The sequence below is a fragment of the Staurois parvus genome, unplaced genomic scaffold (genome assembly GCF_062004578.1).
Source record: "Staurois parvus isolate SC_StPar_1 unplaced genomic scaffold, SC_StPar_1.0 ptg000530l, whole genome shotgun sequence".
Classification (NCBI taxonomy): Eukaryota; Metazoa; Chordata; class Amphibia; order Anura; family Ranidae; genus Staurois; species Staurois parvus.
Genome location: NW_028318326.1, coordinates 6,582,543 through 6,600,291, shown reverse-complemented (window position 1 = coordinate 6,600,291; position 17,749 = coordinate 6,582,543). Strand labels below are relative to the sequence as shown.

At 40.1% G+C, this 17,749-nt stretch overlaps 1 protein-coding gene across 3 annotated transcripts in view; it reads right to left on the bottom strand.

The window, feature by feature from the left end:
- The window catches only part of ATF2 (activating transcription factor 2), a 159,638-nt gene that overhangs the window by 96,391 nt on the left and 45,498 nt on the right, over positions 1–17,749 (bottom strand). For all 3 annotated transcript variants that reach the window (XM_089690469.1, XM_089690471.1, XM_089690470.1), the window contains exon 8: positions 6,595–6,681. In XM_089690469.1, the coding sequence (XP_089546595.1) occupies positions 6,595–6,681 (87 nt within the window). The remainder of the gene's footprint in view (positions 1–6,594; positions 6,682–17,749) is intronic.

Below are 17,749 nucleotides of genomic sequence, written 5' to 3'. Positions count from 1 at the left end.
GGGTAAAGTGAGAGAAAAAGAGATAAAGCAACCTCAATATACTAGGGACTGTAACATTTGTATGAAACCCACTGCAATTGCCTCTAAATTTAAATTACCAGAAGGGAGGGTAAACCTCTGACTAGTAGTGGCCATAAGTGATGCCATATAGCAATATTGCACATAGGCAAGCTTAGGCCTGCCCTATCTGTGGGGAGTTGTAGAGTATTAAGTGCTATTCTAGGGGCCTACCTGTCCATGTGAACACAGAGTATTGCGCCTAGTGTATCTTCTGAAAGATTTGCTAAGCAATCCAAATGGGGGATTGTCTGAAAACATAGGTATATTTAGGTGGGAAGTTCATTTTGACTACATTAATTCTACCCACTCTGCACAGGGAAGAAAAGACTGGGACTCAGCTGCAAGATAATTGTGGTGATATTAAGCTCCAAAAGAAGTTGAGATCAAGTACGATTTTAATTCCTAAGTATTTTATCACCCAACAAACACAAATTCAAATTACTAATCTAGCGGCCTTCTCTCTTCTTCCCATGCTCACCTCCGAGATGTCTCTAGATCCTCTCCCATATTCTGGAACTCCCCAACCCAATCTGTCTGGCTCTCCTATTCTTCCAATGATCCCTGAAAACTCCCCTCTTCAGAGACGTCTATCCCTTCTCCACTTAACTACTGAACTTTTCATTCTTCCATCAGCTCGTCCTTCACAGTTCTTACCTTTTTTACCCCTTGCCCCTCCCTATATGATTGTAAGTTCTCACAAGCAGGACTCTCCTAACTGTGCAGACAGTTGGTGTTTTATAAATCCTGTATAATATTTAAAACTCTGCAAAGGGGTAGGACCTGCTTGCAGTTGCGCATGCTTAGCTAAAAGGGAAAAGTGTAGATTTAGACCAGTTTATCTTACTACCCGAGAAGTGTCCAAAAATATAAAAGGTCTGTAGGATGGTCGTCATGGAAGATTGAGCATCATGTACACCAATGCACCATCTGCGTATACGGATAACTTTTCCTCCAATGCCCCCTCTCACAGAACGTGGTTATTTGAATTAGTGTGAATGAACGTTGCTAGGGGCTCCATAGATAAAGGGAAAAGACCTGGGAAGAGCCAATCCCTTTCACACATACCATTTCTATCATATAATGGATGATTATGTAAGCACCCAAGGAGGGGTTCACGTAGCAACAAAGTGCTGTACATTACTGTGATGTAAAGTAAACTGGATAACCTCACATGGCAGAAAGCCACGTGAATTGGTTTGCATATATTGACATGGCCTGTGTTTGACCATAATGGCCATTCTTTATTTATTACTTTATTAGGTACACCTGTTCAATTGCTTGATAACACATATTGCTATTCAGCCAGCCAATCACATGGCAGCAACTCAATGCATTAATGCATCTAGACGTGGTGAAGATGACTTGCTGAAGTTCAAAATGACCATCCAAAAGGGAAAGAAAGAGGATTTAGGTGACTTTGAACGTGGCATGGTTGTTGGTGCCAGACGGGCTGATCTGAGTATTTAAAAAACTGCTGATCTACTTGGATATTCAACCCAACTAATTCTAGGGTTTACAGAGAATGGTCCGAAAAAGAGAAAATATCCAGTGAGAGACAGTTGAGAAGAAAATGCCTTGTTGATTTCAGAGGTCAGAGGACATTGGGCAGACTGGTTCGAGATGATAAAAAGGCAACAGTAGCTCAAATAACCACTCGATACAACCAAGGTATGCAGAATACCATCTCTGAATGCACAACATGTCAAACCGTGAATCAGATGGGCTACAGCAGCAGAAGACCACACTGGGTAGCAAGGTGTACATAAAAGTGGCTGGTGAGTATATGCAATAATGTATTTTAAGTATCAGGGTGGGCCATATGTAGCCCAGTTATTGACAGATTTGTGCAATAATGATCTAATGTTCTGTATGTAATTAGTATGGGCAAAGGCACCGTTAGTGCATCATATTCAGGTATGACTGCAGGAATGAGATCTGCCATCAGATGGGGATTTTACAGTGATCACAATGATTCAGCGATCCGCATCCATTATCTCCTGTGCTTTGGGAATTGTGACTGACAACATCAAAATGAAAGCTCAGCAAAAGCCAGCTGATGTAGGGTCAGCATGCATAATACATATTCATATTTTCCCCTGAAACATCCCTTCTCATGTCACCATCATAGAGCACACTGAGCTATGTCAATTTATACCTCAGGTGGCCAAGCATTAGTTACCATGGTTACTCATTTGCATTACATATGGCCACAGGAATAAACTGCACTACAGTTCTGTCTTTTACAGTTTTCCTCTAGTCAGCAGGATACTGAAAATATGAATATATATAACTAAATAATTATGATTTACAAGCAATACCTCTTAAGATGTGATCTGACAAACAAGATAACCACTTTCATAAGTGCATTCACATTATAACACCAGGGAGCACAGCCGCAGCCTATATAAAACCCTACAGGGCCAATTTAGTACAAGATTGTTCTCTTTAAATTTTGGTTTTGCTGTTTAGTGTTGGTCAAGGTAAAAATTATATTGCTAGAGGAAAGAGAATATTGTCAAAAAGGCTTGGAGCAGGTATACATACACACACCAATCCGCCATAACTTTATAACCATGGACAGGTTAAGTGAATAAACATTGATTATCTCGTTACAAGGGCATCTGATAGTCAGTGGGCAGTAAGTAAAAATGTTGTCCCTGAAGTTGATGTGCTGAAAAAAGCCTGCGTAGCCTCAAACCTGTCAGGATGCCCATGCTGACATATGTCCACAGCCAAAGCTGCCTATAATGGGCATGTGATCATCAGAACTGAAAGAGCAAAAGATCCGCTCCAGGTGAGTGCCGAATCTGTATAACCCCCTCCACAGGCAGGCAGGTGCTGGAGCAATCCGTGATCACAGATGCAATGGAAAAACAGAATGGTTGGCCGCACAAACAACGATGTGGTGGATGAAATCTTTTATTGGAATCCTTTACATGCAATATGATAAAAACATGACAGCTCCAAGGCAGGGCAAAGGAGCAGTAGACTCATTTCACATGAACACGTGCTTAGTCATTACTTAGCATCAGAACTGGACCACAAAGCAATGGAAGAAGGTGGTCTGGTCTGATTAATCAGGTTTTCTTTCACATCATGTGGATGGCAGAGTGTGTGTTTGTCGTTTACCTGGAGATGCAGTATGGGAAGAAGGCAAGCGGACAGAGACAGTCTTATACTTTGGGCAATGTTTTGCTGGGAAACCTTGGATCCTAGTATATCTATATAGTCCTCCCGTGCTCAGAATGTCAATCTCTTTATACAGCCGCCAACACCCTACCACATACCACAATGGAAAATTGTTGAATATAATAATTTGGTGCTGCACTAATAATAATATATCCCTTAAATCACAAATTCATAAACAACAGAAAACTTTGCAAAAAGAGCATATAAATTTCAAAATATATAGAATAGAATGCACATGAAAATTCAAAGTCATATATAACAGTGGAACCCCCCAAAATAATGAATCTAGGGTGTAACCTAAGTACACCATAAATAGGTGACTTATAAGTGACAATCCTTATTATCCATATATAGTGCCAACATAAATAGTGATAAAATAGAATCCCAACACTACTGTACTAAATTGCACAAAAATACTTGTGATGTGAAAATATACCTACAGGTATCCACATGGATACCACATGTCCTGCCATCCATATGGATGTTACTGTTACACATACCATCTACCTAAAACAATGTTAGTGACCAAGTACACTCCATAAGGGAAACAGTATTCCCTGATAGCAGTGGCCTCTTTGAGCACGATAATTCACCTTGGAGGACACAACAAGTTTGAGGTGTTGAATTGGCCTCTAAATTCTCCAAAATTCAATATAATTGAGCATCTATGGGATGTGCTGGAAAAACAAGCCTGATTCATGGAGGCCCCACCTCACAACTTACAGGACCTATAGGATCTGCTATTGACGGCTTGGTGCCCAATACCACAGCATACCTTTAAAGGTCCAGAGACGTCCATGCCTCGACTGGTCAGGACTGTTTTAGCAGCAAAAGGGGGACCTATTCAATATGAGGTAGGCGCTTACAAAGTTATGGCTGATCAGTAGGTATATAATTATAATTCATTAAGCACATCTAATTTTAGTCAGGCTGATTAAACAGGAATGAATTTGCCTGTTTTTTTTTTTGTTACCAGTAAAGTGCTGCAGCAAGAGTAAAAGAGCTGTGCTGGCAGCTCTCACATATGAGCAACATCCCAGCTCTCCAACACAACCCACTGAACTCTGCTCTATACAACAGCTCTGCTGAGAAGGAACGCGGAGGAGCTTCTATGTGAGAGACAAAAGCCGGCTTGCCCATATAGTAGTAGTATAGGGGCTATACAAACCCTTGCTGCAGCACTTACCTGTATAAAAAAAGGTAAAAAAAAGTCAAATTTATCAGTGTATGTGCAACCTGACTGCATTACAGTAATAAATTAAGAAGGTTCAATTAGCCTTTAAATACCAAACAAAAAACTGCCCATATATCTATATAAAATAGACACAATATAAAAAAATGTTGCTTGTATGGAAAGTGATAGGGAATGTTACAGTGGTCACCAGAAGAGGAATAGAGTATAAATATTCCAATGGGGACACCTGTTCCCATGACAACTGTCTAAGGGGAATTTCCTCACTCCTTCTGACAGGACACAGACAGAAAGGAAAACTTTCAAAGCTTCTATCGATTTTCCAGCCAAAACTACAACAAAAAAAGTTTTACCAAGAAATCTTAATAGCTATTGATCAGAGAAGTTAAAGATTGCTAGTTAACATGTTTAATATGGAAATTGAAAAAGGATACAGCAGTACTAAAAATTTGCATCAAGTACAAAATGTCTTTAAATTTGACATTTCAGTCAAAATTAAAAATGAAGCCTTGAAATGCATACAGGAAACACAGCCAAACTAATCAGTCCTTCAGAGTTAGATCCAGGCATTGTGAAGGGTAGTTAACACCACAATCCCCTCATTCAGTGGGGGTTATTCACTAAAAGTGGAGAGTACAAAGTCTGGTACAGCTCTGCATAGAAACCAATCAGCCTCCAGGTTTTAATGTCAAAGCTTAATTGAACAAGCTGAAGTTAGAAGCTGATTGGCTACCATGCACATCTGCACCAGATTCTGAGTGCTGCAGTTTTAGTAAATCTCCCCCAGTGTGTGCTACTGCATGCACATTTACACACATTTTTTCATATCTTGAAAAATAGTTATTTTAGGAGTATGCTAGCATTTACGTGCATTCCGGTGCAAAAAAAAAAAATGCATGCTGCAGTTTTTTAAAGCACTGGAACTGAATGCAGCAGTTTGAACTAGGGTGAATGGGAACATTGATTTTACTTTGCATGCGTTCAGGATTTAAAAAAAAGAAAACACACCTGAAAGCATCTTGTGTGAGAAGCCCTAAACCATTTGTAAATTGTGGTGTGATGGGCAATAATGTATGTACTTAAACGTCCATTGTGGTGCATTGGCAGCCCAATAATTTTGAATGATAAGGTGCACATAGTAATTCACCGCAAAAGTCTGAACTTGGCTTTAAAATAAACCTGTGATGATACAAGCATTAGGGCTGCAATTGTGCTCCTTCTCAAAATGCAGCCACTTAAGGTTGTTGTAAACCTCAGACATGAATGAACAAGGCATACCCTTCTATAGTGTGTACTTGTGTTATGCAAAGCACTGAGCGTGATTTCTGTCTACAGTTTGGTTCCTGTGCTATCTGCAGGAATTTCAAGTCAGGGAAGTACACAGGCAGTAATTGACAGCCTCAGCTGTGCATGTTTCCGTGTGTGTGTGTCTGTGTGTGTGTGTGTGTGTGTGTGGTGTCCTTCCTCCACTCCGGTCTCAGATTACACTCAGCTCTCCTCTCTGAGCTGAGCAGTGTGTAACATCAGATATCCACCCCAGCCTCTGGAAGCCCAAAAAGCTATGTAAGCTTTGGACTTTAAATGAATGTGGAGAAAAGATGGCTGCAGACAAACAGGTACAACTTATGTAGGAGGATTTGTTTCATCTCTGTGTATCACCTGAGGCTAGTCACTTCAATGGGTATATGTAGAGGTTTACAGTCACTTTAGTGACATCCCAAATGCTTTGTCTTCCATGTCTGTGATGATAAAGCGCCAAAACCAAAGGATCAGCACAGTGGCCAGGCCGCTAGAATTTTAAGAGGCACATCAGTATTGGCAATCCCTGTGTTTCTTATAACAGGTTTCCTTTAAAGACACATTCCAGCTAGCCATGAAAATGTAACTTCTAAGTAGACACAACTGCATACAGACTATGATTTAGTGGTTATGTATCGATTCCAGTAGTGGCTGGAGCCACAACCTCCCATGTCAAAATCTCACCAATGAAGCCCCTACGGGCTATAAGGAGTTACTGAGTGATCAAACTGATCAGCTGCCATCCAAACTTGAAATCTCACTTTAGGTGGACTGACCGTTTAATACATCATTCGTGTAATTAATCTACACCCTGTCAACAATAGTAAGTAACAAGATTAAAGAAAATGCATTACCAGCTTTGCCTCTGACTGGACAGGTGGTGGAGATGAAGGGCCTGGAATCCCTGGGATAGTAGGCACCACGGTGACGGGTCTGACAATCTGCAAGTGTAGAAAACATATTTTATCCACATGTCTATTTTATCCACATTACTATCAAAAACACAAAGCTAAATGTACCAGTATAGCTTACTAGATGTTTGTAGTGTACCAAAGAAAAAACTAAAACATAAAGGACACTTGTCATTTTGGCTTATGATTATTTTGGCATACTATTAAGACTTATGGCTGGGTAGATGAATAAATGGCTCATTAAAACTTAGAAGTAGTAAGACAGCTATCCATCCAATTACCAGAGCATTGGGACCCACTACAATCTTCTCCCATAGAGACAGAGGAACTCCTAGACTGTCAGGTTTTACTCCCATCTACAGGAGAAAAGGACACGAACAACAAAAAAAGCCATTGGCCAGCATAGGATAACCCTGACCACAACCATTATGCATCAGTTTTGTAGCAAAGTAGTACTGAGCGCATGAAAATAAAAACAGAAAGGGGAACCTGTGTCTTTTAATGAGCTCCAGGAAAAGGATTTTATGGTAAGTAGAAAAAAATCCTACTTTCTTGTCCATTGACAGACACAGGAATTCTTAGATTATTGAGACATCCAAAAGAAGTCCAAAAGAGGAGTGAGCAACATAGCAACAAAGTCTAACAAGCCCAAGGATAAACAACAGAAACCTATGGAATGCCTGAAGCTCAAATAGCTGCCTGAGGAATCCAATGCCCATAGCTGGCCTGAATAAGGCCTGAAAATCCGCCTGGTAGAACACAGAAAACAAAAACAGAAGCCCAGGCTTTAGCCTTGCAAACTGGGAAAAGTTGCATAATGCCAAAAAAAGGCAGAGTGCACCTTCAGAGGAATGTGTTTCCACAAGACCATACATTTGGATGATGGTCTGCATGAGTAACCTAGAGATGGTGGACCAGGAAGGAGACATAGCCTTACAGAGTACAAAATTAAATCAGTCTTCCTGAAGAAGCGGTGGCTGAGAGATAAACTCTCACAGCCTGAACCACATCCAAACAACGTAAAAAAAAGGTTCTTTTGGTGAACTGTAGCCAGACAGAGGGATAGAAGAACAATGTCTTGGTTAAGTTGAAAGGAAAAAAACTACTTTACACAAGGAGGAAACATAGGGGTGATGGCTAAAAGAAACATAACCCTATGGGCAACAGTAGAGAGAGGAATGTGTATAATGGGTTCACTTGGTGATCTTTGAAGGACAAAGAGAACTAGGCTCTGACCCCATGAAGCCACTGGGGAATGAAGGGCAGGAGCTATATGGGAGACTCCCTCTACAAAGATTCAATTTGAGTTAAAAACGGTCTCTGAAACAAGACAGACCTGACAGATACCTGGCTCTTGTAAAAGCTAAGAGCCAAATGCTCGTTCAGACCCAGTTGCAGGAAAGAAAGGATTTGTCCCACACAGAAAGTCCTAGGGTGGAAGCCCCAAGACTCACACTACATGAAGTACTGTATGTCTTCCATTTACATTACTAGCCTTCCTACCTGTTAGTTTTGTAAAAAACCACACACACACAAAAAATGAAAAAAATGCTTAAACAGATATGCCTTAAAAGCCAGTGACCATGAAATAGAATGGAACAAAGGTCCTTGGGACAGAAGATCCTGGGGATCTGACAAACCTGAGGAAGACCCATCTATTCTCATGAGGATATTAGCAAAAAATGAGGTATGATGGTTGTAAGTGGGGTAACTCTGTGCTGGTCAACAGCTTCTTTGTTGCCACTGAAAATGTTATTATCCCTCCATACACCTTTCTGAAGAACTTACAAGATGCTCTGATGTTCTATGCTTAAAGTTTGAAATTTTAATAATATATTTCTCTTTTTAGTTTTACTTCTTTATGGTCTGGTAAATAAACAATTGAAAGCATTTTGTTATATTTGCTAAACATAGCAAAACTGCAAAAAAAAAAAATTCTGTAGCTGTTCATCCAGCTGATAACTTCCTGTGCTCTCTTCCTTCACAGACATTTGTTAGTTAGCATTGTTCCCAGCTATGTCCATTGGCTACAAAACACCTCCCCCTACGTTATAGAGAGGGAGAGGTGTTATGTAGTCCTACCACACTTCCTTTTTAGGGTAACCATGCTGCTACTCATAGACACAGTACAGGTGTCACCCTAGAACAGTATGAGTGCTGTGAGGCAGGATCACAGAAGAAAAAAACAAAAAAAAACAAAAAAACAGCATTCAGCCACCACATCTAAGTAAAGATAACCTGCATTACATATACATAAAAATGTGTTAAGCTCTATGAAGTCTGATAATCACACTGTCACTGAAAAAAAAACTACTTGAATCAATTGAACCACTAACTTTTTTAGACTTTTTTTTAAGTCTTTGGTTCAGGGAAGAAAGATAAAAGTAAAAGCTGAATTCTGAAGACACATGTAAATACATATATAAGGAAGCCGTTTTTCTGCCAAACAACTTGCACATCTATCCATTCAGTCTTCGAGATTTACACAGCACATGTGCAGCACAATGGCAACTACAAATAAAACAGAGATCAAGATGGCAGCTTCCTTGGCTGTAAAGGATAGAAGAGTTTAGTTCTGCTTAAACGGGTAGATCACACGTGGGCAGGGTCAGCAAAAACACAGAAGCCACAGAGCTGTACACAACACATTCCACAGCCTGGATGTTCTGTTACGAATTCACAATCAAGAAAATTCTAGTGATCAAACAAATTCATGGGTGTTGGGGGGCATGGCCAAGCAATAGAAGAGTAGGATGCAGCACTCAGGAGCAAACAGATCTCAATAAATGGTGATCGCATGTCCCTGCACCCTACAGCTCATGCCTGGGAGAGGGAGAATCCAAGGTCTGTTCAAACTAACCACATGTTCAAATTTAATTCACTTCTTTGCACCATAAGACTTTGCTACATCCTCTATGACTGAGAAGTTTGCCTGGCGTTGACACCCCGGCAACCTCAGTGGCAAGTAAGAGGAAATCCTCCTCTACACAAAAACTGCAAGCAGTGGCGACATGCACCTCCAGCCTGGCATCCTCCTCAATATACACACCAATTGACTTCCCTGTCAGCAGAGTCTTCATGTATGGAGATAGAACTAGGCCTTAGCCTGCACAACATCATGATCCCCCTGCCCAACAAACAGTACGTACAGGCCTTAGTCTTCCAAACAGAAGGCGCCCTGGGCAAAGAGCTGAAGGAAGTTAAGCCGCCTACAATATCAGTGGACTCCACAGAATGCATTTCTTAGGTGCATCACTCAGCTGTACCTCAGCACTGAGGACAAACAGAACAGACAACAATGTAGCAATGTGCAAATAAAGGAGAAACCAGAAGCAACTGGTAGTTCTGACCTTAAAGTCATGGCCACTGGGCTTTTCAGTCACCCTTGTGGTCAGATTTTTCCCTTGTGGTCAGATTTTTCCAGGCCCAGATTCAATTGAGGTGTAACATTATTACCATTGGTTCTCAATGAGACTTACACCAGTCAACTTCACTCACCTTTACCTCTATTTGCGCTCTATAAATTACACTGGGTTTTGAGGTGACTACACTATATTCACTTTAAATTCCATAGACCTATCTCTCATAGAACCTGAGCAGTACAGATCTTCTTCAGGGCACAACCACTATATTGCTCTCAACAAGATCATCAGACCAATTTTGTTCTCCAAGTGTGATGGATGTCTACCTAATGAAAGCAACAAATTATAAATCTGGAGGGACATAAATAAATACACATTCTGTTCTTCAGTACATCTTTAGCTTTTTTGGTCCTTGACTTCTTTTCCTTCCCCCGAAGATTGTAGCATATACCACCCATGGTTGCTTTTTTTTCCCCCATCTTCCTCCCACGCTGCCCTACATTGCTCATACCCATTCTCAACTTGTTTCTTCAACAATCTGAGCATGTTGTCCCTTCTATGTTACAACAGGACTTCCTCCTTCTCCTACTGGACTTCCATAGCTGAAGATGCCCCTCTGGAATATATGAGTGTGCCATGACTGGAAAATTCTCTTCAATCTAATCATAGTAATTGTATGTTATCAGATAAATTTGATTACTTTTCCTAATTTGTCATTTGTGGGGGCATCAAACAGAGTTGTTCTATAGGAGCTATTCCCCTTGTGTTCTAAAATGTGATTTGAATGCTTTAGTAGCTGAGTGTAACCCGGGTCTGCTGTTGTTCTCTATTTATATTTGTGTTAGTCCACCTGCTCAGATGCCATTGATTTTGAGGTGAGGTGACCTACCCCAGTCAAACTTTTGCCAGGAGCACACGGCTGACATGTGTCTCTTCCTCCAGCACAACACTCAGATTAGAAATTCCCTTGTTATGGTTGTTATAACACGTGGTCTCCTGGTCCCTTTTAGGGACATGGGAAAATGTATTAACCGATATCGTGAGAAGTGCATAAGTTTGCTTATCACACATATTCTACTCTCTCAATTGTCAACCTGACAGAGGCTTTGCACATCTCTTCTGCTAAAAGATAACCCTGTCCCCCTGCTTTCCTAGCAATTTTAAAAGAGAGCACAAGTGGAGTGCAGTGTACACCATGGCTCATCCACGATACCTGTTAAATGCTAAGAATGCAACAAGGTCCCAGGGACAATGTAACATGTACACACATACATAGGATTTACATCAAAAATAGCTGCCCAATAGGAGGAACTGAGTGACGTGGTAAGAAGTGGCAGAGACGATGGTGGTGCCAGAGAATAGAATAGTGAAGGACTGCTTTAATCTGTGAGGTGAATACAGTTCCACTTTAACAGTTGAATGATGGGCAGGATTTGGGCAGAAGTCAAAGCCCTATGTGCAGCTTAGGCCCAATATCCATAGGTCTTAACAGGGACATAGGGATTGTTTAGAAGTCTAGCACTAGTCCTTTCAGGAACCACAAGTGATCTGAATTTTAGCAGTATTGTTTTGAAACGTTTTAGTCCAGTTCAGATTCACTTCAGTTATTATCTATAGCCAACAAAAATTTGGTTAGCTCAAATAACATGCAAACGGAGAACACCAATTACATTTAATGCACAGTAACTACAACCTTTTAATGTGTTATTGGTTTAAACATAAATATGCATAGGTTATAAAGTACAAGTCGAATCAAATTCATTATTCTCCATATTAAAAGTATAAATCTAGCATATACAGTGCTCAGCACAAATGAGTACACCCCAAAAGATTTGTCAGAAAACCTTTACTTTCCTTTCAGAATCGACTTTTCTATGGGACACTATACTACAAACTACTACCACAAATGCAGGCCATTGATTGCAAACAAGATTTGGTAATTTGCACACACAAAAAAATATTTTTCCTAACAAATTAATTCAAGACCATTTTTCAAAAATGAATACACCCCAATGAAAGTCTTAGGAGCAAAGCTAAATTTTAGACAACAAAATCCTAATTACCAAGAATTCAACTACAGGTGAGTCTAATTATTCATTAAACAGGTGTCCAGCAGACAGTTGATTATAAAAGGGTGTTACTTAATAAATAAAACCCCTTCCCTTTTTATGTTGTCAATGGGACCACATGTCACAGGGTCTGAGAAAGAAAATAATTTATTTACACAAAAAAAGGTGAAGGCTATAAGAAGATCAGCAATGCTTTACTCATCAGTCAGAATACTGTAGCAAAAGTGATAGAAAAATTTAACAAAGATGCAACTGCAACCATCTCACAGAGACGTCCAGGCCATCCATGGAAGTTGACATATTGACAGGAGAGTCTTCTGATGAAAAGGGTTAAAGAAAATCACCATGCAAGTTCTCTGCAGTTAGCTAGAGAAGTAGAAAGCCAAACTGGGGTGTTTCCTGTGACACTATATGGCATACACTGCAGAGGAATGGAAAATGGTAAAACGAGCGCTGGGTGAAAAATATTGGTGAGTGGTAAGGAGCTGCTGGCATAAAAGGCAAAACCTCAAAGACCTCCTCATAAAATACTTGAACATAAAATATGCAGCGCAAAAAACAGAATATTAAAGTATGTAATAAAGTGTACATGATATACGTGTGCAAATGAGCAGAAAGACTTGGTGCCGAAACCAATGATGTAAAGCAATATTGGATTAGAAAAAAGTACATATAGTGACAATGGTGCCAAAGTCAATCTATCCGTTGGTGTTGCAAAATGAAAAGAACAATCCGTGACATCTGTGGTATAGAAAGTGAATGTCGATTGCACTAACCAGATAGCACAATTTATTACTCCAATGCGCAATAAATTGCGCTATCTGGTTAGTGCAATCGACATAAACTTTCTATACCACAGATGTCACGGATTGTTTTTATCATTTTATCATTTTGCAACACCAACGGATAGATTGACTTTGGCACCATTGTCACTATATGTAATTTTTTCTAATCCAATATTGCTTTACATCATTGGTTTCGGCACCAAGTCTTTCTGCTCATTTACACACGTATATCATGTACACTTTCTTACATACTTTAATATTCTGTTTTTAGCGCTGCATATTTTGTGTTCAAGTACTGCAGAGGAATGGCATGCATGGGTATTGTCCACAAAGAAAGCCTCTCTTAAAGCCCATGCACAAAAAAGCCCACCTAGACTTTGCCAGGGCCCATGCTGAAAAACAAAAAAACAAGACTACTGGGACCCTGTACTCTGAAGTGATGAGACCAAGATAAATGTTTTTGGAACTGATGGCTTCAAAACTGTATGGCGTTTATGGAGTACAGAGAAAAATGCATGGTGCCTACAGTGAAACGTGGTGGCAGTGTCCTTCTGTGGGGCTGCATGAGTGCTGCTGGTGTCAGGAGCTGCATTTCATTGATGGTATTATGAATTTGCAGATGTACTGCTCTATACTGAAAGAAGATGCTACCATTACTCCGTGCCCTTGGTCGTTGAGCACTTTTCCAACATGAAAATGATCCAAAACACACATCTAAGGCCACTGTTACATTTCTTAAGAAGAAAAGGGTGAAAGTGATTCAGTGGTCAGTATGTCTCCTGATCTGAACCCAGTCGAACACATACGAGGAATTCTGAAGAGACAAGTTGAGCATCACTCTCCATCCAGCATCCAGGCTCTAAAAGAGGTCTTTTAGAAGATTGGAAAAAGATCGATGTTGCAATATGTCGCCAACTCGTTCACTCCATGCCTAGAAGACTTGGTGCTGTCCTTACAAATTATGGAGGTCATACAAAATACTAGGTGGAGTAGTTTTTGTTGTGGGTTGTATTCGTTTTTGCATCAACTAATTTGAGTAAAACTGAAGATTTTGTAATCTAAGTTATATTAATAACCTTACTTTAATGTAATGAGCTAAACAAATGTTCTATAAAACAGCTTTGTCAAAATTTTGGAAATTGTTCTTGTGTTCATTGACATATTGACTAAAAGCATACCTTTCAAAAGGGGTGTACTCATCTATGCTGTACACTCCAATAGAGTAGGAGCAGATTAGAAAATCTGTCAGTCATTTTACGTTAGTGGTCTTTGTGTCCCTATTGGGGAGATTACCCCTCCCTTTCCAACATGCTACCAGGACAGGAAGTTAGGGAAAAGTTCTTTAACAAGGACTTGCAGTTTGGGCACTTTTTTTAAATTATAAAGGGTAAGAGTTAAAACCTTTGTTTAGGATTTTCGTGCAGTCTGTGTGTCTGTTAGTTCACTTTCACACGGGTGGACCGACTGGGTCCGCCTGTCTGTTTTTCAGACAGACCCGATCGGACCCTCCATTGCACTCTATGGAGTGGCGGACATGTGTCCATCTACACCTGCCTGCATCCGATCGATAAAAATAGACGGATGGGGTATCTGTTCCCAATCTGTTTAGCGGATTGGATGAAAGTCAAATGTAAATGGACAGGAGGTCAGTTTACATCCGACCTCCCCATAGAGGAAAGCGGGTTGTGTCCTTGTCCGCTCATGCATCTGCTGGCAGAGTCCACCCTGTGTGAAAGGGGCCTTAAGGCAGATTCCACCCTTAGGGCCTGTTCACACTGGGAATCACACAGGAAAGTGCTGTGTGTTCCTGTGAAATCCACATGCAATTCTGTGCAGTGCAATTTCAGTCTATCCATTTTGAATGGGCTGAAAACACATCATATCGCACTGCACCAAAAGTAGATCATGAACTACTGGTGCAATCTGGTGCAGGCAAACATACTACGTTTTGAATGCAGTGCAGGAAAACGCACTAAGAACGTGGGTTTCCTGCACCATGTTCTAGTGTGAGCTGGCCCTTACTTCTTGCTCTGCTGACAATTGTAACTGGGGCAGAAAGTGAGTGTTTATATAATAAGAGTTCATCAATTAAGTTATACTTTTTTTAAATTCTAACACATATAAAATATTCTACACTAGCAGTATGCAGTTGAAAAATGCATATGTGAAGGGATTAACCTCCTATATATTCGTAATTCTGTCCGCACACTCCTGTGAATCACAAATCTCTCAGACTTTCTATAGAAAAGTATACAGACAACAAATTTTATCCTAGGATCGGGCTTTAACCATACCCCTATCACCCTGATCCACTGCTCAAGACCCCCACTAATACTTGGACAGGGCACCTGGCTACTCAGGTACCCAGTGCTGAATGATGGAAGGCAGAGGCCTTGCACATATGCACCCTGTTCCCTGAACTACAGTTTTTAACTTGAGGCTCCAGTGACAGATAGAGGTGATAAGTTGGAAGCACAGATAACATATGTGCTTGTAATAGAACCTTAGTATTGCATGCTTTTAGAAGAACATGCGTATGAACAGATACATTGATTGATAGATAATTATGTATTAAAAAAAATTTATTTTTTATAATGGATAGATTACACAAAATACAGTTTTTCTTTATATTCACAGGAGTTTTCCTTTAAAATGCAATCATTTAAACAATCATATTGTTCACATTTTCAGTAAAGCCTTTAAAAAAGTCACAACAAATACGGAACAAAATTTGCTCTGGAAACTGCAGTGATAACAAAAGAAAAAAAAACCCAAAACAAAACGCACACAAAAAAAAAAACAGGTCACACCACTAGAGGGCGAGCTTTACAAAGAAGAAAAACGATGGCAATGCATTGTCTCAAGATGAGATAAAAAAAAAAAACACTTATTGCTGTTTCTGTAATCCAACTCAATATTATTGGATTTGATGACATAATGAAATGAGCATCACTGCAAAAAAGCACACCGCAACCAATCACATCTGAAAAAGCCAACTGCAAGAGCTAAATGTGATCGTTTACAAGAAAACTGTAAATGACTTACTAAAGTGGTTTTCCATATTAGCTGTGAAAAGGAGTAACTCCTTGCTACAGACCTCACCTTCTAAAAATAAAGTTCCCTTTATTTCACTAATCTTGAATACAACTGAGGAAAATAACCAATATGTTATTTGTACGCCAACAGTGGACTTGAGTTTCATGCATGCAAGTTGCAAAGTAAGCTCTTGGTGCGATTTCATGTTTCATTGAGTTGGTAAGTTCTGATGATCTCTTAGGCTCCAGGTACACTAGCCTAAAAATAAGCTCCTATCAGCTACTGATGAGCGTTTTTTTTTTTTTTTTTGCCTCATTAAGCAAACAGTGTTATCCTATGTGTCCATGCACACTGTTGTAGTCTAGAAGTGTTTTTGAAGCTTCATCTTCTAGGAGCAAGAAAAAAAATATATATATATATATATATTGTTTGCATTTTTGGGAGCAATTTGCCAGCAAAAAAAAAAAAGCTAAAAGCTCCTAAACGCTAAGAGCAGGGTTCCAGTGGGGTTTTTTTTTTTTTTGTCTTAGCGGAGGCTGCCAGTGTCCTTACCAACCAATAAATAGCTGGTTGTCAAGGAGCGGGTCGGCAAGCTGGCCACAACCTTAACAACGGATTACTCATCAGCTGTCAGCAGAGTTTCCTGCTGACAGCTGAATGTAAAACAAAAGAATCTCCAACAATTAAACTTTGAGAGAAAAAAAACAGCTCTTCAGGTCTGGTATGGATTAGATTTGAAGGGGAACCCCATGACATTAAAACAAAAGAAAAATGGCTTGGAGTCCTCCCCCCCCCCAAAATCTGTTCCTGATCCTTAGGTCTGGTATGGATTTGTAAGGGAATCACACACCAAATGAAAAAAAAACAAAATTTTTTTTTTCCAGGTGGGCAGTGTTGTTCATGTTAATTGACGCTGGATTTACTGTGGGGTACACTCTTTTTATTTATTTTTTTAAATAATGGACTGTTAAAAAATGTTTCTAGCTATACACCGCCAAATACCAGCAAAACATCTGCACGCAGCTGTATGTGCTGTGAACTGGCCCTGACACAGCAGCCTGCAAAGCATTGCAGCAGGGATCAGTGAATTACTGGTGTAATGCCTGGCTCATACAGCTCCTTACCCATACAGAGGTTAGGGGTTTGGTTTGGTTAGCAACATGTTATATGTTAAACCATAAATATGGGTAGAACATGTAACATGCTGAGAAGGTGGAATTAGCCTGTAAAGAAGAACTCTCGTGTGCATTTAAAAAATTAAATGCAGGTTCACATGTGTATGCCTAAACACCTGTAAAAGCATCTTCAATGAAACAGCACTGAAATGTGAGAAAAATTGGATTTTTGGCTTACCTGTAAAATCCCTTTCTTAGAGTACATCACAGGACACAGGAGAGTTCATTCCTAGAACGTTGGATTATTCTGCACCTCAAGGTGACTGGACGCTAGCAAATAGCAATGTTTAACTTAGCCCCCTGCATAATCTTTGCCACTCCAAGCAAGTTTTGTCAGCAAGTAATATCAGAGTGAAAAAAGAGGGGAGGGACCTGTGTCCTGTGATGTACTTAAGGTACATGACTTTAGAGGTAAAACATCTTGTTTTCCTAAATGTACAGAACAGGATAGAGAAGAGTTCATTCTTAGACCAATGGAACAGAAAAAGCAATCCCATCAGTGGCAAGCAACAGCAACCAACAAGTCCACCAAGAAAACCTATTAACAAGAGGCTGGCATCTGCTGAGGCCTGAACATCCACCTGGTAAAACATGGCTAATGTAAATGTAGAAGACCAGGTGGCAGCCTTACAGACTTGGAAGACAAGGGCCTGATGCTGAAAAGCCCGCCA